Source organism: Micrasema longulum, unplaced genomic scaffold (genome assembly GCF_059751315.1).
Source record: "Micrasema longulum isolate JH-2025_06_02 unplaced genomic scaffold, ASM5975131v1 h1tg001496l, whole genome shotgun sequence".
In the NCBI taxonomy this organism is placed as follows: Eukaryota; Metazoa; Arthropoda; class Insecta; order Trichoptera; family Brachycentridae; genus Micrasema; species Micrasema longulum.
Genome location: NW_028278680.1, coordinates 127,891 through 152,586, shown reverse-complemented (window position 1 = coordinate 152,586; position 24,696 = coordinate 127,891). Strand labels below are relative to the sequence as shown.

At 31.9% G+C, this 24,696-nt stretch overlaps 2 protein-coding genes across 5 annotated transcripts in view; both read right to left on the bottom strand.

Moving 5' to 3' along the window:
- Nucleotides 1-16,771, bottom strand: part of LOC148275169 (uncharacterized) — a 166,059-nt gene extending 149,288 nt beyond the window's left edge. For 3 of the 4 annotated variants that reach the window (XM_088236078.1, XM_088236077.1, XM_088236076.1), the window contains exon 1: nt 16,195-16,589. Coding sequence is in view for 1 of the 4 variants with exons in the window: in XM_088236076.1 (XP_088092202.1) it covers nt 16,195-16,207 (13 nt within the window). In the remaining 3 variants the exon portion in view is untranslated. Of the gene's footprint in view, nt 1-16,194; nt 16,590-16,724 lie in introns of those variants that run through there. The other variant, XM_088236079.1, reaches the window with a different exon arrangement.
- A 4,830-nt stretch (nt 16,772-21,601) lies between these two features.
- On the bottom strand, nt 21,602-24,341 carry LOC148275168 (cyclin-dependent kinase 2-interacting protein-like). The gene is made up of 4 exons (XM_088236072.1): nt 24,055-24,341; nt 23,747-23,980; nt 22,744-22,902; nt 21,602-21,814 (listed from the first exon to the last, which is right to left on the bottom strand). The coding sequence occupies exons 1-4, from the start codon at nt 24,128-24,130 to the stop codon at nt 21,678-21,680; spliced, it is 606 nt and encodes a 201-aa protein (XP_088092198.1). The 5' UTR covers nt 24,131-24,341; the 3' UTR covers nt 21,602-21,677.
- Nucleotides 24,342-24,696: the final 355 nt, after the last annotated feature.

The window sequence follows — 24,696 nt, the reverse complement described above, 5'->3', positions numbered from 1 at the left end:
GGTGATGTGAGTTGAATCATTATTGTTATCGTTATGACGAATGACAAACGTTAATGTTACTCAATTTACTAATGAATATCTATTTCTGGGTCCGAATTACAATAACAAAATTTTCAGAAATTTATTTAGAGGTTTAATATGTTTTACAAATGTTTTCTGTACTTCAAACCACTCTTGATGTGTGATCGAATGTTATTTAAATGCACATAGAGAGATAATCTCTTTGACATAGGAATATAAAACTATGTAGAGGAAGGTGGTCTGAGATGGCATAGTAGTCATAATTCCGCCAATAAATAATGAACGACTAACTGAAATCGAACATATTAAATACTCAGGACTAATAATAGACAGACAATTGACATGTAAAATTCATACTAACAATTTAATTAGCAAAGTTTATCGGGTTTATTTCTTTTAAATCAAAAACTTTGTTCCAAAAACGGAAAAAAATTAATGTACGAAGCCTATGTAAAAACTAAAATATGTTATATGCAATTACTATGGTGAACAGGAAATTAAAATGACATAAACAGACTACAAAGACAGTAAAATAAAATATTAAAGTTAGTATATGACCTAGCTTATCTAACAGCAACTAAAGAACTTTTTAAACAAACTAAACAATTAAATGTAACTGAACTCTTTCAACTAGAATCCTTTAAAATTTTTCATAAATTAGCCTCTGATGTAATTATAGACCAAGAATTAAAACTTTAAAAAAAACTGTAGTAAACAATACGAGAATATCGGAAAAATATTATATCCAACCTTCTAAAACTAGAAAAAGACAATCGAGACTAATAAACTATGGACTGAAATTATAAAATAAACTATCAGACAAAACTGAACAAAAGACTCATACCCATATGCAGAGACAAAACTTAAGGTGAGGAAAGTATAAATTCTAATCTCATATGCGGAGAATAATCCGAAGGTGAAGACAATATAATGTACTTACCTCACCTTAAGGAATGTCTCTGCATACGGGTATCAGACAACCTTTACAAAAGATGTTTAAAATATTATTATTAACAGTAGAATGTGAATTTTACTGGTAAAAATATTGTGTTGAATGTGTGTAATCCGTAAGGGTTTATCAATGAAAAATTTAACTAAAAAAAAAAGTATGCCGCGGCACTCTTGATGTCGGGGTTGTGTCTTCAAATGGATTCTGTCAGAACTTGTCTGACCCCAGTATGCGAAAGAGAGTCGGGGTTATGTTTGTTTAAAACCAGTCCTTTCAAAATTATGTGACGTGAAAGTTTAAAACCTTTTTTGTAAATGGTCAGCCCAGTATGTGAATTTGATTTAACGAACGTGAAAATTAAGCTATAATATAATTAAATAATTAATGTATTTATTAGTTATTACAATTATATTAACTATTTTAGACAGTATGTACCTACATAATGAAATGGCATACGAGTATGCGTTTGATTTTGTTCATGAATGCATTATGTTTCGACGTACCTACGCGGAAAAGGACGATAAAATAACTCATCCAAATCTCGGATGTGAAGTATCGGGTATCCTTGAAATGTTATACGGTTTCGCGGAAGCATATGGCGATGGTAAAAACTCACACGGCACGATAAAATTGACGGACCGTATACCATTGAAACTGCATTTTGCGCGGTTTACAGGAGGGAAAAAACAAAGAAAGCCGGCTTCGTGGTGTAATGGTCAGCGCGTTTGCCTACCCTGCAAGAGGTCTCGTGTTCGATTCCCGACATGGTTGATATGGATTATATATTTAAAAGGGTGTTTCCCCTCTAGAATATTTCATAGTCCCTGGACTGGTACCTGAAGCGTAAGACTGATCATCTAACCTTCATGTAACAAAAAAAATCCAGATACGCTGCAATCGGTGTACCAATGCAGTGCCCTATGCACCATTATGTGCGGAAAGGGAATTATGTTGATGACGATGATGATGAAAAACAAAGATTGATTTTTCTTAAGAAGCTATTAGATACTGTAGAATTGTCAAAATGTTTCTATTGAAATTCTTTAAACACATGTTTGGCAATGAGGAATTTCAGCTCTACGGGAAATTTGGTATAAAAATTGTTTTCTTATGCGCCGTAAAAATTAGAGCATTATATTATTTACATTTAAAGCATTAACTTTGTGGTAAAACGTTTTACTAAATTTTATTAAATATTTGTAGAAAACCACTCACAGACTTTTCCATGTCTACCGGTTTCAAGACGTGCACAAAAATATAATACATAAGGTAGTGTTGTTTTTGTGCAACAACTATGGTGAAGGTGTATAGTGGGTTTTGCATGTTGGTTTAATTAGTGTCCTGACGGAGGGACGGGTACGTCTCGAAACCGGTAGGCATAAAAAAGTCGGCAAGTGGTTATACACAATTATTTGATAACTAAATACTAAATTAGTATTAGAGCATTAAATTGTACGGCAAAGTTTCCTGAAAATGTATGAAAAAAAAACTTTTTTCAATAAAAACTAACTACTTTGAACAGCTCGACGTCACAAGTTCATATGAATAAACCAATGATAAGAGAGTTTTGAAAGATTTTGGGTTTACGGTACGTCAACGGACCAATCGGCAGAAATGACCGAGAAGAAGCGGAACTTGAGACGTCACACGCGGAATAATTACAGAAATACAAATTTCAAAAAATTATAGCGCTGATAACACGACACATAAAATTAAATTAAATAAAAAATTAGCTTTGTTTGAACTTCCGCATTCCAAAGTTTCTGATGGCTTCTTAAAAAAATATCAAACATTGTTTTTGCTTTTCTGTAAACCTCGCAAAATTGGAATGGGTGGATTTATTTTTATTGTATTGGTGAAACATAAGTTGTGCCCGTTTTTTTGTTAAATGAAGAGAACAAGAGAACACAACAAATTAGTCACTAATGAATTCTTCTTCACTATTTCGCAATAAATAAGTAAATAATGTGATATTAAAGCAAACACAATATCTTGTAGAGCAGAAAACCTTTACCATTTCGCTTTACTTTTGGTGCTCATTTTTAAATTTGGAATAAAACGGACACAATTTATGTTAACATCTAATATTCTGATTATTAAAATTTTTATGCTTTTAAATCGAGTTGTGGTCCTGTGGCTAGTGTCTCGGACTCACGGACCTAAGGTCCGTGATTTGAATCCCACTCTACCCTAACTCGATTCCATTTTCTAATTGAGAGTTATTTGTAAATAAATTCGTTGAAAATGGCCCTTAAAATTAAATATTTAGGTAAATCATCAGAACGCAAATATAAAATAAAAAAAAATGTTGATTCTTCATGCTGCTGTAAATATCCTATCGGTCTTCTGAACACATGCTGTGGTCTTGTCCCTTTCCCCCTCTATGAATACCGGATAGAACTTCTCGCTACCATCCCATGGCCCTTTTATAGGCCCTGTCGGATATACAGATATGGTGGCGGCTTCCAAAAAGAATCTCGAGACTTTAAAAAAGTTTTGTAATAATTACATCGAATTGATCATGTCCAATCACTTTAATCCCATTCTGTGATGAATTCACATCCATCTTTTCCTCAACCCAATTAAGTACATGTTACGTACTTCTGGATGCCCTTCTTTCAGCACAAAGATACCTAGACTACCAGATCACAGAGAGCTCCTTCGGGAAGCTTTTATTCTCGATCTGCGATTTCTCTTCGTATATATATGAGCACCGCCAAAGAGACTCGTGTCCCTGAGGACACGGGTCACCTGAGTTCGGTGTGCGGAATGTGGTGGACGAGCTATCTTATGAATTTTTCATTATGTGGCGGGCAACATCAACATCCGTGAGGTTGGCAGGTCTGAACTCTGCTTTGGCCAGCAACGCGTAGTCCTCTGCAACGTCAGACTGGACGAGGCTACTAAACATATTTCATCTTGACATTTCGTGTTGCCTGGCCTCCAACTCTCCGCCAGTGCTCACTATTGTAAATTCCTTCTGTACGAAATAATAGGATGCAACCCGTGTGTAACTACTTAATAAATACTTTCATTTGTAATTCATCTTTCTCATTTCACCTCAAATCAACTCACGCGCACCCATCCTATAATAATTATGCAATAAAATTGACTAATCTTTACTCGATTTCTTTTTGCATATTTTTTACCTGGGAGTAGCCGCTGAATAAATAAATTTTTAAAACATAATAAATCAATGTCAGTCTACCCTATTTTTACCGTGCCGTGTGGATTTGGACGTTGCGTGTGACATGGGCCTATGGTATCGCACGGATGAGCGGTTAGTGGCCAATGTGGGCATTCATTAGATCGAAACAGCCTTGCGACAAAGGGACTAGTAGACAGACAGGAGAACAGTGTCATACTGCTCCGTACAAAACACTACACTCCACGATACGCACAGTTCTTCGTTTACACGATTTCGTTTTTTTATTTATTTATTTTTATAAGGTAATTCAACAAAGATATATACTAGAAAACATACAATTTAAAGGTATTCGTCATTATAATTTCGCATGCTTTAATTATAGTACTACACAAAATATATATAATTACATTTGTTGTTGTTTTTTTTTATTATTATTATTTTTATTCCTTATACAGTATAAAATTCAATGAAAAACAAATTTCACTTGTGTACTTTAATAAATACTAAGATAATTATAATGATTAATACTAAGATTCATTCCTAAGAGATTATTCTCAAAAAAATTAAAAATTACCATTTTGTTTTTTCGGCTGTATATATTATATTCCCGACACATGCGGGCCATAGGTGTGTGGTATGTAGCATTACTTGAAAATAAAGGCAGTTTAAATATGTCTCGATGACTGAATGTTCTCAATCCCGCATTTATTTGTGTTTTATTGAGGAGGTTAGTATCTACTTAATAGTTGAATATATCGTAGATAAATTTTATATCGAAAACAACGCGATGTTTTGTCAGAGAATCAAAATGAAAAAGTGTTAGAAGTTGCTCGTAATTTGGATTTGAACGAGGGTTAGAAATTTGGGACAACTTTAAAAAAAAATATTATACCGAGTTTATATGATTTTGATATTACGGACTACATACGCATGATTACATGATCTTCAAAATAACGAAATTACTAAAAACAGGTTTAAACTGTTTTTTTAAAAACACGTAACTTTTAACATTATTTTTATTTCAATTACTTTGAGCAATTTAAGTAAAAACCTTTTTTTATTGCCTTTTTATATTTAGGTAAATTTAGTATTTTTCCTTCGAAACATTCTTTTTGTATTGAAATTATTATTTTAAGTTTGTATTCAAATTTACTGATCCTTTAGAATAAATTTTAATTTTTATAACTCAAATTCGTTTATTTTACTGTACGTTACCTAAATAATTTTATTTGATATGGAAGATAGTTGATCACCATACGCTGCTGCACCATCTGTCAATTGGCTATGTATTTTTCGGTTGTTTTTTTTCGTATGTAATAAGGTTTTTTAAATCTTATTAATGTAAGTATTTAGTTAAGTATTTTTGACATTATTTTATAATAGTTTACAGATAAGAACATTTTAGAGAAGGGAATATAGAAGTCTAGGCATTTACAGGGCTTTTGACCTGTCATTGGCGTGTTTAAGTGGCCACTTTACACACTGTGTAGCATTCAACATTTTGCCTATGTTTGAACATTCATATTTCTTCAACTCTTCCATTTGTTGATTTGAGTGAAGTTAAAATGCTGAAACCTTTATTGCTGTGAAGAGATTCATCTGACTGAATTATTTCACATACTAGGCAACGCCTGAAAACAATTTTTCAATTTTCAAACTTCTTCTTGGACCAGTTGGTTCTATTACAATATTTGAGTTTCTCCAAATGACAAATCACAAGCCCTGTAAATGCCCATATTTCCATATTTCCTTATTTAAGGTATTCTCCATCCCTGTTGTAATTTGTTAATCTTAATGACTCCCGAGGGGGTGAAATCTAGTCTTTTGCCCACAAATATTTGGACAAACTCAAATATTGTAATATAATAGTAAGATAAAATTTTGCGTAAAATTTTGTTTGTATAGGTACAACAAATTGTGCAGGTAAGTACTTTACTTTATCTTTCTTTTGTCTTTGACATAACGTTATATAAAAGTACCTAATCGTATTTTGTGTTCTTCGTTCAAACGAATAATTGGAATTGAATATGTTACGAACTAAATTACTGAAAAAACGACTTTAATTTACGCGGAATTCTGAGATACTGATTTCTCGTGTAAATCGGGGGATAGGGGTATTAAGTTGGTTCTATGCACTTTTATTGGCTACTTAACCAGGAAAAGGAAGCCCACATAATGTGTACTGGTAGACTTTTAACAGACGGAGATTATTCATCATACGCAGACATATTGTTACACAGTGTGGTATTAACAAATGTGTTAGAAAGTTAGAATAATATAATACTCGTATTACTTAGTATCTACTTAGAGATCATGGTTGCTGTGTCTATTGCGTCGTTTTGTGGGATGACGATTTTAATTTTCAATTAAATTATTAACATGTTTGTACATAACAAAATTTTACATCTTAATTCATACATGTAATAAAAAAAGTCAATAAAATAACACGTCCAATAATATCTTAAGATATGCTAAAAAGGCTATATAATCTTGCGTCGAAAATCTCCCTCAGGGGCCTGAAAAATATCAATGTCCGAAGTTCAACTAGAGGCAGCCCTTCCAACAGGCATAACCATGGAATGTGGCACAGTCTATGTTGACGCTGTCTAAGATAATTATCCGGAACATAAGAACTAATGATCTGCATAATTTTAAGGTTGTCGATAATACCGCGTAACAATCGAAAGCTATGCGTAGTTACATAGATACACATCTGGGCTGGTATTCCAAACGAAATTAAAGCGCGGTATAGCGCGTTTTTACTTACTAAATACGCATTATAGCGCGCTGTAAACGCGTTCGGAATACCAGCCCTGGGGTGCTATTCTGAGCCGCTCTCGTGGCACGAGAAAACACCTTTTCTCGTTCATTTTGTATGTAAATACACGAGATAATACGATCTTTGGAATACCACCCCTGGTCTTTAAACTGTTGTTACGCAGCACGCTAATAAGCGACGTGATAACAATTGCTCACCATGGTTTTTTATCGTATTCGCGATCACAATGGAACATCCGTGAACACCTAATATTAAATGTCAAAATATTTACGTTTCGCGACAGAAGAAGAGAAACTATTCCAAAACTGATATTTCATTTTATATATTTTTTATTTATCACGCTATTTATTGCATTTAGCCGGGGATTGGCAAGCCAAATGTCAAGAAAAGTAGTCGCCATAGTAATGGTTATTAAATTTTCACTTTTTTGTATTAGATACTCCTTACTATTTTGCAAATGCAATATATTGTATTATTTTTTATAGTAAACGCTGTTTTTTCGCCAATAAACTGTATTTATATACGGGGAAAACAAAAAACAAACCGACACGAGCGTCGACTAAAGCTAGGGTTTCCTAGGACAGCGGTGCCCGTATCTTAACGGCCGTAGTGAACGGTGATGCGGTGGATAGCCGTCGTAACGTCGACTAGAGAGTGGTTTCCTAGGGAAACAGTGTTAAATGGTGTTGATAACACCGTTTTCCTAAGAAACCATACTCTAGTCACCGTTACGACGGTTATTCACCGCATCACCGTTCACTACGGCCGTTAAAATACGGGCACCGCTGTCCTAGGAAACCCTAGCTTAAGAGATTACACACGTGTTGACTTATGACTGTGATAACCCTTAGCACGTTCATTATTGTTCATTGTGATCGCTCAAATGCTTAGCATGTTTTTAAGCACGTCGATAGTTATTTGTGTTTGAGGTACTAGTACGACTAATGATTGAACCGAGCACCAGCTGACGCACTCGTGGTGGATGTGTGAGTGGGAGGCTGCGAAAGTGGTAAAAAAAGTGGTAGTACGCAAGCTGAAACTTAAAAAAGTAGTTCTGACCTGGCGAGAGTGTTTTTAGCTTTCAGTTAAGTTCAGTGCCGAAAATCAGCGTTTATTATTTATTTATTATACGGCACAAGTGCCTTTTACAATTTAACAATAGAACGAGTTAGTTAGATATACAAAAAATAAAAAAAACAATGTTAAAACATGGGTATAAAAAGAAAAATAAAAACACAAGAAAACAACAAAAAAACAACAGCATACAAGAGATATAAAAAAGTTTGTGTATGAATATAAAATGACTTAACACCTGATCATTAGCATAAGTAGCTTTTGCAAATAATTCGTTTATCGTTACTATGGAATATCATAAAATATTTATAAAGAGATAATTTGAATTCACAGAGACTCGAGTTAAAAAGATCGATATGAGAGGTACATTCATTTCCTAGTCTGTGTATACGCGGTACAGGTGAGTGACAAAGGTAGTTGGTTTGAGAAGGGTGACAATAATATAAAGAATTTTGTCTAGTTCTGCGTTCTCGTTTATTAGCATAGTATTATTATATTCTGTTTGCAAAACAGTGAAGAGGGTAAAAAAATATACAAATAAGCTAAATTAAAATACAAGCAAACATAGTAAGCACCGTCTATTCTCACTAGGTATAGTAAACACCTGTTCTGAGGTAGAGAGCATTTCTTTTTTACTATAAAATACAGCATTTTTTTTACTAAAGATGTCTAAAGAAAATTTATACAAAATTCAATAATATATTATATAAAAATACGATAATCTTTTAAAAAGTATGGATCTAAAAAAATTGTATTCTTAGTGTTGCCTGCGTTAGATTGTGAAATTCTACCTTCATTTTCACTATTACGTTATATTTTATTTTATTTACAAACTTTCCGTTTACATTTGTTACATTTTTTATTACATTATATATCATTTTATTTATTACATAAAAAAATCCCACATAGGCACGGCCTGTGCGTAGGTATACTAAATAATGTGATTATGTCATCATTATGTTTTTTAATTATTATGTTAATAACGTGATAGCAACGCGGTCTCTACCCCCTACAGAGTTTAGAATCGTACTGCCGGGCTCGAAATTTCGATATTCAAAATGATTCGAAAACTTCGATAGTTTCAAGTCTCGAACGGAAGTCCTATTCCAACACAGCCGTAACATAATTTGTAAATACCATTTTATTTATTTCAACCGATGCTAATGGTGTTTATTAAAAATAAACATGCATGCCTATAAGTAGACAGTGTACAATCAGAAAGAGTCAAAATTAATAACAAACAATTTATTGAAATTATAAGGAATTGTCGAGGAGTCCGGCAAGGAAGCATTATGTCTCCTCTCCTTTTGAATTTGTACTCGGAAGCCATTTTTAGAGATGCGCTAAATGAACTAACATACGGCATTAGCATAAATGGACAAATTATAAACAATATTTTTATTTTTTTTATTTATTTCTTAAGTTAGCTTATATTAAAACTAATATAAACTATTATGTACATTTACATCATCTATATATATTTACATTTACATCATCTATATATATTTACATTTCCTTACAGTAACTTATACATTTTTCAATTCTTTCAGACACTTTTCATTCTTCATACATTCAGGCATCTCATCATACATTTTTAAAACTTTATACATCAAACAATTTTGCGACTCAGCTCTTTTCAATAATGGTAGTCTTATTTTATCCTTTTGTCTAGTAGCATATTCATGACAATTTTTGTTTAAGACAACTTTATCCTTTAAATATTTTGGTAATTTATCGTGAAAAAATTTATGTATAAATATCAACATATTAAATTTAAGTCTCCTTCTTACAGATAACCATTTTAGTTCATCTCTCATTTTTTTTACATTGTTATATTTATTTTTCTTAAGAACTATTCTCATCGCTTTATTTTGTAAAATTTCTAGTTTATTTAAATTTCCTTCGTTTGCTAAAAATAATATTGTTGAGCAGTAATCTATATGTGGAAGAATGATTGTTTTGTAAATTAGTTCTGCAGTATCTTTATTTAATTTATTTCTCAATCTACTAAGGAAAATTTTTTTTTTTAATATTTTTTTATTAACGTGTTCAAAATTTGCATTTAATGTCAATTTCGAATCAAGTATTATCCCCAAATATTTCATTTCATTAACCTTTTCTATGGTTTCATTATCAATAAGTACATTCATCCTTGGGTTTGGCTTTTTCCTTCCTAAATCCATGTATTTTGTTTTTCCAACATTAAGCTGAAGTTTATTAATTTTGAGCCACTCAGATATTCTGTTTAAGTCCTCGTTTAATTTTTGTAAAGTCTCTGTATAATTTTCTCCCGCTATATAGATTAATGTATCATCGGCAAATAATTGTAGTTTGCAGTGTTTTATTATATTTGTGATGTCGTTTATATATATTATAAATAAAATTGGTCCTAGAACTGATCCTCGGGGAACTCCTAAATTATTCTCCAATGGTTCAGATATTTTGTTTTCTATTTTAGTTACTTGTTTTCTTCCTTGAAGATATTCTTTGAATAAATTGAGTAAAAATCCGATACGCGGATGATACTGTCCTTCTAGCAGATAGTATGGAAAGCCTGCAGCTATTGTTGGACAAAATTCACACGGCTAGTTTGAATAAAGGGCTAGAAATGAATATTTCCAAGACTAAATGTATGGTTATTCGAAAAAAGCCACAAACTTTCCCAGTGACTTTAAAACTTGGAGGGCAGGTTATTAAGCAAGTCCATCAATATAAATATTTAGGATGCTAACTGAATGATAAATGGGATCACTCACAAGAGATCAAAGTCAGAATAGAGATGGCGCAAAACTGCTTTTTCAGGATGCGTGACCTTCTTTGCAGTGGAGACTTTAACTTAGACCTCCAAATGCGCACTGTCCGATGTTACGTTTTCTCAGTATATTTGTTCAACGTCGAAACGTGGACACTAACCCAAAGCTCTTAAAAAAGATCGAAGCATTTGAAATGTGGTGCTACAGGAGGATATTAAAAATCTCCTGGGTGGACAGAGTCCGAAACGGTGACGTTCTCCGACGGATAGAAAAAGATAAAGAGGTACTGAAGACCATAAAGAAAAGAAAACTTGAGTACTTTGGGCATGTGATAGAGAGGTGAAAAATAACATTTTATAAGTCATTCTACAGGAAAGGATTGAAGAAAGACGCAGTGCAGGTAGAAAGCGCATCTCTTGACTAAAGAACTTGGGTGACTGGTTCCATTGCAGTACTCAGTCTTTGTTCAGGGCAGCTGCCAATGAAGTGAGAATTGCTACGATGATATCCAACCTACATCGGGGAGAGGGACGATAAGAAGAAGAAGATAAGGAATCATTAGTTGTTTAGTTTAGTTCAACCAAAGTTTTACACAGTAACAGTTTAATTATTTTGTGAAACTGTTTCAGCTGTTTCGTAAGAATAACTGTTTATTTTTTGTAAATAACAGTTTGTAGTATGTGAGAGGATTCCAGTGAGGTTGTATGAAACAATGAATGATTTTAGAGAACTGTTTTTATTAGACACCCTGTGATTTTACTTCAAGTGTGACGTGATCTTCCACGCATATTCATCAGATAAGTGTCTTTAGCAGATAATGACTAAGGTAATTTATATGTATTTGCGCAAGCATCAGATTTTTACATTTTGAGGTGTTGATTAAACATTCCTTCCCTATCTCACGGCAAGAAATATGGTTCACCGTGTTATTAGAGTCGTAAATAACGTGAGAGTACTTTACCAACATCCAACAAAGAAGGAATATTAGTTAATAGGTAGTATACTTAAATGAAACTTGACTTAAGTAATGTTTGAATGAACTGCAACTGCGGAATTATTATTGTGATAAAAAACCTCGTTGTCAGTGTTACTCGTGTTGGCTACTAAATGCATTATTCTAATTTATTTATGTTGGGGCGCTACACATTACAATATTTAATAGTTATAAATGTCGATGGAGGGTGGAGGTGGGTAGAAGTAAAATGGACTGTGTCATTCGGCAAAACCGATTTTGAAATATCTGCCCCATGTAAATGTACCTACAGGTTACTTTCTTGTTTATTTATTTATATTTATTTATTTATATTTATATCAACGGTTCAAAGAACCTTTTACATATTTTTTTTTACAGAAATAATCACAGCAGTGAACAATTGATTATGTAATATGTAATATGAAATATAGTTGAATAATTAAAACTGAACAAAAAAAACATCAAAAACGTAAAAAAGAAACATAACATATCTTAGATGACAAGTAAAAGATAACAATTAACGTGAGAAAATCTTATGTTCTAAATATAAATATAACAAAGTAAAATTGAGAATAATTTAACATAAAGTGGCTAGTATTTTTTATTTTTTTAGACAAAAATATTTGCGCTCTTATGATTTACCAAAATATTTAATTTTGAGGGCCATTTTCAACGAGTTGTAAATAACTTAATATTAGAAAATGGGAGTCAAGTTAGGGTAGAGTGGGATTTGAACTACGGACCTTTGATCCGTGAGCCCGAGACACTAGCCACAGGACCACGACCCGATTTAAATTTAGCTAGGTAATAATGAAAAAGAAAAATAATGCTACAATAATACTTTATAAATAATACGTTTTTTAGAGCAATATGAAAACTTAAATAATCTTAATAACACCTTTATTTTAAGTTGGTTGGAAGAAGTTGGAATTTGGCAATAAATCTACAAATTTTGTTAATTAAAAAAAAATGTACTAGTTCAGTATGTATATACATACATGTAATTTTTAAACTTTTTCAATTTTCTTTCCCAGATTGCATAATGTAAACATTATTTTAAATTTATTTCCATGCCTAGTATTCTGTTTATTTTGTTATTTTCAAGTATTTTTCATACCCTTTTTAATTTGTAGTATATCATAATTTTAATTTTTCTGCTTTTGTAAATAATATTATAGTTTAAAATATAAAAACGTCTTTAAATAAATTTGTTATCTGTATGTCCCTAAATGAGTTTTTTTTTTTAAAACTCCTTGGGAATATTGTATATAATTATGTATAATATGTTTTCAATTTAATAAAAAAAAAATTTTTAAAAATGTATAATTTATCCATTAAGAAATAAACAAAAATACGTATCGAAGAAAACAAAGTTAAATTTGATAATATATTTTTTAATAAGTTCATTCCTTTTTTAAACATGTTCTCCAGCAACACGGTTTCACTTTAACACTATTGAAATTTCGCTGAAACCCTACTAATATAACGGCTTCTAACAACACGGTTGTATATATATATATATATGTATAATGTACGTACATCATCAGAATTTTTTTTTTGGCATATTAGAACTTGAGAAATCGATCGAAGGAGATGGTTTTGACGATACGAGTATTCAGGGCTGCGATTACAAATGTATATAAATGTAATAAAAGTATAAAGTAAAATCGATATTTTTGTACGAAAATTTTGAGTATCTTGGTCGGTAACCTGTAATTAAACATGCTTAGAAAATAAATGTATGCATATTCGAGTGATTAACACTTTGAGTACCGGCGAAATACACATAGAATTTACCCTGTGCCCAACCCATTTTTGTGAAATTTCATGCTTTGTGAAGGGTTCCTTAAAAGTGTCATAATTATGAAAATACTAGGTTGAATCAATTACAACTTTTATAATTTAATACGTCATTTTTGTATGATAGTTTTGCCAATATTGGCCTTTATGGAGAGCCACATTGCAATGTTCGCGCATATACAAGTCTCACTCTTTTTTGTGCTTTGTATCCCAGAGCCGTGTAAACACGTGATTATAATAACCACGCGTTGTGTCCCGGTCCCGTGTTTTCACGTGATTTACCAGCAGCGAAAAATTACTAATAAAAGTCACTGGATGTCAATAAAATGCACTTTTTTAGACAGCTGGTAAACCACGTGAAAACACGGAACCGGGTCACAACGCTTGGTTATACAATCACGTGTTTACGCGGCTCCGGGATACAAAGTGTTAATAATTAATATTCATTAGAGTGATTAATTTAAGAATTTTTATTTTTTGCACGCGTTTTCACTCTGCTTCTTATCTGACCACACTGATGGTTAAATGTCAAATAAATATGCACACGAGAAATCAAACATGATGATTTTCATTTATAGCATTATTGCGTATTCGTTTTCTTCCGTTTTTTAAACAGTTTTATTCATCATTTGACGCCTAATCATCAGTGTGGCCATTATATGAAGCAAAGTGTCGTCGCATTCAAAAAATAAAAATCCCCAAATTAACCACTCTCTAGGTAGAGAAGAATTCAAAAAACCACCCCTGGGTCGCGATTATAAACGCATTCTTTATCGGTACATATCGAGACAGTATAAATTAACATCGATATTTATGTAGGAAAATGTGTATATTTGTATGAAAACTTAAAGTGTCTTCGTCTGTAATCTGTAATTGAATATGTTTAGAAAATAAAAATGTTTTTCATTCAGAAAACTTAATTTTACTTTGTAGATAAAACTTCCCATTAGAATATGGACCCTGGGCTCCTATTTCAGTGGGAAGTAAACATTTATCTTCAATTTTATCTACAAAGTAAAATAAAATGTTCTGTATGAAAAGTAGAATATGCATACATTTTTTCTTCTAAACATGTTCAATTATAGGTTACCGACGAACATACTTTAAATGTGCATGCAAATATACTCATTTTCGCACATGAATATCGCACATTTTTTCTTCATAGACAGTCGAATATAACTCTGTTAACTTAAATTGTAATCGGGGCCCTGGGCTGGTATTCTGAACGTGCGAATACATCGCACTGTTAGCGTGTATTTAGTACTAAGTATTTACGCGTATGCGTTATATATGCGATTTTTACGCGCGCTTTTGCATTCAGAATACCACCCTTGGATGTTTAAAATGTATTGATATAAGATGAATTGACGAATCAAATTTGTTAGAAATTTATTCAGACGTTCAAATCGATTTCGAGGAGAAGAACAGTGATAAAGATTGTGGAATAAAATCATTGACTTTAAAATTACAAAAAGGCCTAGCAAAAAGCCTAGCAAAAAATCTATGAATACATTACATTGCGGTACAGCAAGCAAATAAAAATCAAAGACTTTTTAAAAATGGCGGAGAGCGCAAATGATAAAAAAGGTTCTATAAAGGTATATTAATTATTATTCAACAGGAAAAACGTTTACGTTTAGCTGTATCGAAAAGCGATGAGGAAGAAAATCATTAAATCAAGATTAAACTAATTTATTTTTTTTATGTTTGGCACATAAATATGATATTTTTTTATTGACAAAAAACTGTTCTGAATTTATTAGGAACCTAACCGTCTTTTAGTACTGGCTTTGAGTTTCATATAACACGGTTTTACATGATACAGCATTTTATAAGAACCTGTCTACCGTGTTGTAGAAGGGTTACCTTTATATTACGTTTTTGTTTTTTGAACGTTCGGTAATTTATAGTTAATATACAGGTATTCAAAAATAAATCAAATATAGGTACGTACTATTACTGTTTGATATTTTCTATCAATATACCTTCCGTTTATGTTTTCTATGAGTTTTCTAACGTGTAAAAAAAATATATACCTATTGTTATGTGTCCTCGGCGCGGGTTTTCCCAGTGAAGACATATTATTTTTTTGTTTCTTATATTATATAATCGCACAAATCAACAAATAAAATAAAATAAATAAGTATTTGTAATTAAAAACATAGTTATTATTCGGTCGGAATTTCATTTCGACAAGGTCATTTATATAATTATTCTAAATATATCTAATAATTATTCCAAATATATATTTATATTTAGAATAATTATATATTTAGAATAATTATATATTTAGAATAATTATATATTTAGAATAATTATAGCATATGCTTACAAAATAATAATTTTAAACATACATTTATTGCAACAGAAGGAAATAATATTTTTGAGGAAGGAATATTGAAGTTTAAGCATTTACCGGCTTTATGACCTGTCATTGGCTGATTTAAGTAACCATTTGACACACCGTATACTGTGTAACTTTCAGTACTCGTCTTATGCTTATTCACATTTCATTTCCTCAACTCTTCCATCGACTTTTATAAACTGAAAGAGCTAAAGCGTTTGTTGGTGTTGGCGAAATTTGATTTGATTGAGTATTTTTGATGCAATAGGTAGTATATCACCCAACAGTAGGAACACGAATAAGCATTTCAAGTTAGATCAATGATTTCAAAATAAATGCATGAAAATACTTACCAAGAGAATCCATTGATGAAAAACTTTTCAATAACACGCTCGACCAGTTAAAAAATTTTCAGCATTAATTAAGCGATAATACTTTAACCCATAAAAATCAAAACAAATTATGTTACTGGTTTCGTTTAGATAATTTCAACACTAGCTAAATTAAAATTATGTTCTATATCTACCTCTAAAACTAATGTTTCCCAAAACCAAATGATTATTTTAGCCCATTTAATAACAAAGAAAAACGAATCCACTTGTACGCAGCTAAAAGATAGATAATTATGCCTGTTCCGGAGAAAAATTGAAATTGCTAATTGCTACATTGTGACTGACAGTTGTTATATTACTTTCTGTATTATTTGACGATACTCTATACTTCCATACTGACTTCGCATGAATATACTGAGCCACTTCTGATTCCCATTGTTTGGACAGGGGATATTTCGTAGCTTGTTTTCATGTTGTTTTAAGGATTAGGTACAGAAAGATAGGCTCCGTGAACAAGCACAATATAATATGGAATAAGAAATAAGACTTACTTCTGTAACAAGTTTACTACGCATTAGCTTTGTCTACTGATAACTACATATTTAATATTTTCAACAATATTTTACCTGCATAATTTTTCTTATCTGCTCTGCATAGCATTGGAAGCGGTGCAGATCATTTGTGTGTAATTTCTGATTAAAATTAATCACATGTTTGCTGTTGAAATGACAAAATAAAAATACTATTTGATACCAAATCCTTGCAACAAATTCATGAGGAAGTTCATTTCTATGGAAAATTGGAAATAAAAATGTTTTCTTACACGCGGTAACGGCAAAGTTTCTCGAAAACGAATGAAAAAATAATCAAAATCGTTTTTATATTAAAACGTCACAAGTTCTTGTGAACCAATCAACTATAGCATTGTTATGTTTTATGATAAACTTCCGGATTCCGAATAGACATTTTTTCAACGTTTAGTGCGTTTTAACAGCTATAGGATTCTATGTTTAAATGGCAACCAAACTCACCGACGACAACTAGTGACGTCACGAGCGGAGTAACTTTAAAATTCTTCGTCTTCTTCTTTATATTCCACATCCACTCCTAAGTGGAGCATGTGGACATCACCAGTTGCCTACAGGAGACCCTATTGCCAGTCAGCACTCTCGCCTCCTCCCATGTCAATCCAGCGCCCCTTCGTTCCGCCGAATAAAGCCGTAAGATTATCATCGACGGCCTTCCAGGACGGCGTAAGCTCGCAGGTTTAAAAGAAGAAGCAACTTGGGTTTAGGAGTCATGCGCAGCACGTGTCCAAGCCAGGTCCACCGCCGCATCCTCAAAATGCTCGTTATAGGAGGCTGCTGCGTCCGTTCTCGGACTTCAATGTTAGTTATAAAATCGAACCATCTTACTTATTAGGTAATTATTATATTGTTCTTCTCAAGCACTGAAATACATAACTTTTAAAAAATCATAGCGATGATAGCACGGTACGTAAAAACAAAATAATTTTGGGTGAGGGAGGGGTTGTAATTCCATCATTTGCACTTGTTTTCAGCAAACTAGACAGGAGCGAACTATGGGAAATATTGTTTATTTGATTCTTTGATATTATTTACGGCGTTTTTAATTTCTTAAGTTATTATTATTATTACATTACATTACATATCTTATTAGTACAGAATATTCCCAATCAGCAAAAATTCTAGTATGAGCTGGTACTGAGTTGTCAATTTTTAAAATATTTTTTTAACGTGTACCCTGTGTCTTTATTAAAATATCCGCCTTGTGGTGTAGTGGTCAGCACGTTTACCTACCTACCTACAATTCCCGACCAGGGCCCCAATTACAATAGGAAGTTAACATTTATCTTCAATTTTATCTACAAAGAAAAATTAAGTTTTCTGTGTGAAAATCAGAATATGCATACATTGTTTTCTTCTAAACATACTCAATTATAGGTTACCGACGAAGACACTTTGAATGTTTATGCAAATATTTTCGTACACAAATATCGGTTTTTCTTTATAGACAGTCGAAGATAACTCCGTTGAGTTCCCACTGTAATCGGGGCCAAGGAGTAATATTCCAAACGTTCTCGCGACCGTAGAAAACACTTTTACCTCGCGTATTTTGTATGTAAATACACAAGATAAAAGTGTTTTCTACGACCGCGAGAGCGGTTCAGAATAACACCGCTGGTTAACAGGAAATATTTATTTAAAAATGTGTTTTTACACTAGAATATTTCATAGTCCTTGGACTGGCACCTGAAGCGTAAGACCTGATCACCTAACCTTCATGTAAAAAAAAAAAGATCAGGTTACGCTGCGATTGGTCTATCAATGCAGTGCCCGATGCACCATTAGAATGATGATGATGATGATGATGCTTTATTAAAATTGTGATAATTTTCAATCAGGTGGTTTGCAAATTCCAGAAAATTGTTCTTACTTAGGAACGTAGTGTTCTTTTACAATTATTTTTTTTTTCCATTATTAACAGAGATTATCCATAAAATGATGTGACCTCACTGGGGTTACTCGTGTCGAGGACACTAAAAAATATACTTTTAAAAAATATTTTTACATGTGAGAATAAACAAAGAAGACTTAATGTACAGAGATACTTAACAAAATGTTCAGAAAGTTTTAAACGCTATAGTCCTTAAAATATAGCTTGATTAGAATGACAGCTGTCAAACTATTTCATTAGTGATGGGAAATTACTGATCACTGATCAAATCGATTTTATCAGTTATTTCATGCAATCATGAAACTCTTTTTCCGAAAATTGATATAAAAAACGCAAAAACAAGCCTATTTTAGTGTGTTTAACACAATTATTCACCAAAAAATGAGACATTTATACTTTTTTTATGAATAACGTCAAGTGAATTATTTTTTTATTCGATCAATTTACATTGATCAATTTGTCCCATCTCTAACGTTTTTGCAAAATGATGTAACCTTGTAAGAACGTCGTTAATAATTAGGTTTATTTTCGTTTTAAAGCTGATTTTATATATTAATGTTGATTTATGTTTCAAGCATTGTATTAAAAAAATAAATTAACACGCCAGACACAAATTATTTTTCGTGGGTCAATATAAATAACTCCTTTGACGTTACTACAAAGTTATGTCGTCACTTTTTCTGACAACTGTCATTCTAATCATGTTACATTTTAAGGACAATAGGTATTTAAGTTTATATTTCATTTATGTACACCTATACTATTTATATTATAAAATGAACAATAAAATAAAAAAACGTAACTTAAACATACATAATTATAATAATAAAAATACTTTATAGTTTTATTCCACTTTTATTTATAATTATTTTATTTTTTTATTTTTTATTACCAGTGACCGGGTTTCGTCGTGACCAACATCGTCAGACCGGTCACTGGTAAAAAAAATAAAAAATAATAATAAAATAATTATAAATAAAAGTGGAATAAAACTATAAAGTATTTTTATTATAATTAAAATGCAGTTCCACCAAGAAATGTCGGTAGAAAAACTCAATAAACATACATAAGTTATGAGTTTTATTATACTTAATATAAAAGTATTCCTACAGATCATTATCATCCCTCTTTCCGCACCCAGTGGTGCTTAAGGCATTGCATTTGTAAATCAAATGGAGCATATTTTAATCATCTTTTACATTAAGGTAAGGTAATAAGTCTTACTCTTCGGGTGCCAGTCCAGGAACAATACTGCAGTTCAAAAAGCCTTTAAAATCAACATTTCAAGTCTACCCTGTCAAACCCAGGATCTCAAGAATGTTAGGTGAATGCGCCAACCATTTTACAACGAGGCGGACATATCTCCACTTCACTTCCTTATTCAGAATTATTACCCGAGAGCAGTCATTGAGTCAAAAACATCCGTTCAGGATTCTAGTTCTATTTTAGAACTGTATGTTTTATTTTATTATAATATTATTGTTGTCATTATGTTCATTATAAGTTCGACAGCCCCTGGTTGGCCTCGGCTAAATCTAGAAGTCTCTTCCAATCTTGTGTCAGCTGCCTTTGAATTTTTCATTCAGTTCATTTCCTGTAGTGTGGATGAATCAGCACTGACATCGCATTTTGGGCCTGCCTGGTCTTCAACTTCCCTGTGGCACAGCAAGTACGAGACATATTGTTACATAGGTGTTGTCGGAGTTAGTTGTTTCATTGTTTGTTGTTTTTATATTGACGTCCTACATTATATTTTTTACTTATGTTTTTATTTACAATAATAATATAAATGTGGCACTATAGGTAGGATTTAAACAAATATTTCACATAGACCCTACCAGGAATTGAACCTGGGACCTAAACTTGAACTCCTGGTTTTACACTGCAATATTTCGCTATCCCAAACAGATCACTTGCTTTCATGTAATTTATTTATTTATTTATTTATTTATTCACACTCTTTATCAAAATACAATTCCATATTCACTTTGCCCAGCTAACAAGGGTACATACCCCGTTCCAAGCTAGGCAATTACATTTTAATATATTATAATACTTAACAAATTAATATAGAGCACAGACAAACAAAATTAATTAATTATTATTAAATATTCGTAAATAGAATCTGCCATATGTGTAATCAGAAATTAAATTGTATTGATATTAATAACATATCTTTAACTTCCTTTAAAAGTGAAATTTCCAAAAATAATTCAAGTTATGATGTTGCGCCTTGAATCCGCAGCCTATATTATGCAGGTTATGTGCAGTTCTGTATGTAGGCACATAATAAATGAACACTGTATGGTCAACTATAGTTGTATTATATACTCGTATTATAATGTGCAACTGTGTGACCAATATTCAAAATAAGATATATTTTGAATAATATGTATTACATTTACATTTCTAGTAATATTATAAGTTTTGTATGATTAGTTAATTTTATGTGACATTTGCAATAACAATAGTATGTGGAAGCCTCTAATTTGACTTTATCATATGTATATATGGTATAATTGATTCTTATAAATGTATAAATGTCTGTTGGCTTTCTAATGAAATAAAATAAAAAATCAAATAAAAATATAAAAAAAATAATCAAGATACACAGAACTTGGTGTACTAATGCAGTGCCCTATGAACCACTGGGTGCAAATAGGGGGATGATGATGATTATTGGCATATTACTGTAGTATGTTATTTATCCCAACTCAACACAGGACTTTAATCCCATATAAATAAATAAATTATTTGTGAATAAAATTGAAGATCCTGGAAGGCCATCGATGACGATTTTTCAGCTTTATCCAAGGGAATTAAGGTACGCAGAATTGATGTGTGAGGAGGCAAGAGTGCTGGCTGGCAATAGAGCCTCCTGGAGGCGTCTGGTTATGTCCACATACTCTACCTAGGAGCGGAAGTGGAAAAATAAGAAAATACCATTTTTTATTCAAATTTATTTACAATAAAAATATACACATATGTACATAAAATATATCAAGATATTGATGGAATTATTGTATTCAACTATTTTCTATATCAAACAGACCTATTTCAGCTTGGAAAAAATGCAAGGAGGAGATGTCAATGTACAAATTGTATTCCCAGGAACTCACATAGGCTTCTGTAAGGCACTCGTCTCTACTATGACCAATGTTTTCTGAAAACATTTCATAAATTACATTATAATATATCCATCTTATTTTATTGATATCCGATTATGAAACCCTTAAACCTTTTCAGACCTGAATTCATTCCTCTAGACATGAAAAAAATAAATATTATAAAATATTTACGAAGTAAAGATGATTTTCTTCACTTCGTTACAGCATTGAAAGAAGCGTCTTGCTAGCATAGAGGCCCTGACATTGATGGCTCTTCTCTGTCTCTCTATGTCCCGATCATCTTTACAATCATCAGTCAGTATGTGCCCTAGATATTTGACTTTTGTAGTTACCGTTAAACTGTTGTTGTCTAGGAATACAGGTGGTGATGGGTGCACGAACTCAGAAAGTGACTTATGTTGTAATTATATTTTTTAATAAAATTAATGTACAATAAAAAATAGTAAATGAATTCATTTTTTTAAAATCCCAAATTGATTTTTATTCAAGGAAACCTATTCACCATTATTATTTTTAAAGTATTTTTATTTTACACGGTACTGCGTTGAAGGTTTCCACCGTGTGTAAAATGAGGTTCCAGAGTATTAAACATAATAAAAGTAATAATTGTACAATTACTTACCAAAACAAAACAAATTTAGTACTTATATTGAAATTCTACTTTATGCACATTTTTTTTTTTTTTTTTGTTTTCTTACAATAAACATAATAATAAAACAGAGTATTAAAAAAATAAAGCATAATTACATATCAACGAAATACATATTAATAGAAAAATAGTAAACAAAAAAAACCCACAAAGGCATGGCATGGCCTGTTCGTGGGTATACAAGAAAATGTTAATGAATTTTTGCTCCTATAATAAACAATGGACGGTTATAATATTTTTGTATAACATAAGAAAGAAAAAATAAAATATAAATATATATTGTTCCAATATATGCTTAAATATTATAATACTAACCAGTAACGGTTTTCTTCAACTGATATTCAGAAGCAAACATGTCTGTACATTTATTAATTTCCAGAGCTAGTTTAGACGCTGACCAAGTATTAATTATTGCTTCTGATGTTGGACATAATTTACTCAAAGCGTTCAACTGTTTTGAAACAGTTTGCATTCCTAAAATAAAATTAAATCTTCAGCAGATAAAAAATTACATTTTATCACTAATACACATAACTAGGATTATAAACAAATCATTATATCCCCTTTGGGCACTGTATTAGTAATTAGTACCTTCTCCGATTGCAGCATATCTTGATCATTTGATAGATAAAAGCAAGATGAATAGTCTTACGCTTTAGATCCAGTCCAGGGACTGTGAAATATTGCAGTGAAAATCATCTTATGGGTCTTAAACAACAAAGTTGAAAAAAGGTCAGGCTACCCAAAAAACAAATGCATCATGCTACCAACTTCCGTCTATCGAGCAGACCTCTGACTTCAGACTTCAGGCATGGTTGGCAAAAGGTTTAACAAACCAATCTCCACTCCATGTACTTTTAAAGAAAGTTACCCCGAAAGTAGCCAAAAACACTCATCCAGGTTCTGGTTCTAATTAATACTGCTATTTTTTACTATTACTTTTTTATTTTAATGATGCCATAATTTTGTATATTTGACTACGTGTGAATTTAAATTTGTATAATTTATATTTTTTTAAATATTTCTGATTATCTTTTTTGCATTGTATTCTTTGGAATTTTATGATTTATTACTTATACCTTTTTTTTCTAGATTGTTATTCTATTGCATCACATGTCATTATAATTTAATCTCATTAATTTTGCTATGTATGTTTATTGTTAATTATTATGGCTTGACACGGGCATGGCCTAAAAAGCCTTAATAAGTTCATTAATATTTAAACTAGTGTAATTAAAAAAAATAATTAAAAAAGCACACTGAGAACTGTATTTTTCAGTAAGGTTAACTTATTTTAAAACGTGTTAGCTTATTTTACCTTGGACAATATACTCCAATCCATCAGTGGCCTCCAATAAAGAATCACACAGTGCTTTTAGTTGAGGAGGATAACCTCCTCCAATTAGTTCGTGTAACTTAAGTGCCTGGACTGTTCTGCTCAACACAAGTCCTTTCTTCTGCAGTTGATTCCATTGCTGGATATAGGAGTTGTATGTGCATACGTGAGTATGGGCAGTTTTAGCAGGACCGATCAATTCCCGTGTTGGGGTCACTTGAAATGGTTAAACAAAATGCTATATTATTTTAGCAAAGCTAGTTAGATTTTTTTTTCAAAATGATTTGTACCTATTGGTGAAAACGATGAACTTTTATTGAGTTTTCTATCTGGTGTTTTTAATATCTCAGACTGTGATTTTGACATTTTATTTCATGGTACAGACGTACAGACCTGCAGACGTACGCATATTATATAAAATACACATGTATCACAAGTACCATTCAATGGCAAATTTACTTTTTTGACCAATTTCGTTTTTGTTTTAAAAGCGGCATGCGTTTGACGTTTGATGCAGGTTTGACGTTTATTGTCAAACGTCGAACACTCAACACCATAGACTAAACAAATGAACCGAGAACGAAAGAACATATTGACATATACTATAGCCGTCGGATTCCTTGAGTTGTCTCTTTTCTACAAATTATTCAATCCCCTCCATCCTTTTACCTCGAGGACGAACTCTGCATATCAAAATATTGTTATGTATTGGATCACTAGCCATCGTGGTCAGAGATAATGTAGAACTATAACTAGTTATCGTGGTATTCACGGTAGCAAAAAAGTGGATGCATTAGCGAAGCAGGCTGTCTGTTCTAGAATTTTTGCCTGCGGTGATTTCATAGTACTATAATGTGATCTCGTTATGATGAAGGAGAAGCAATTTCATACAAACATGGCAAGAGTATTGGGCTGCCTCTTTCGAAGTCAAG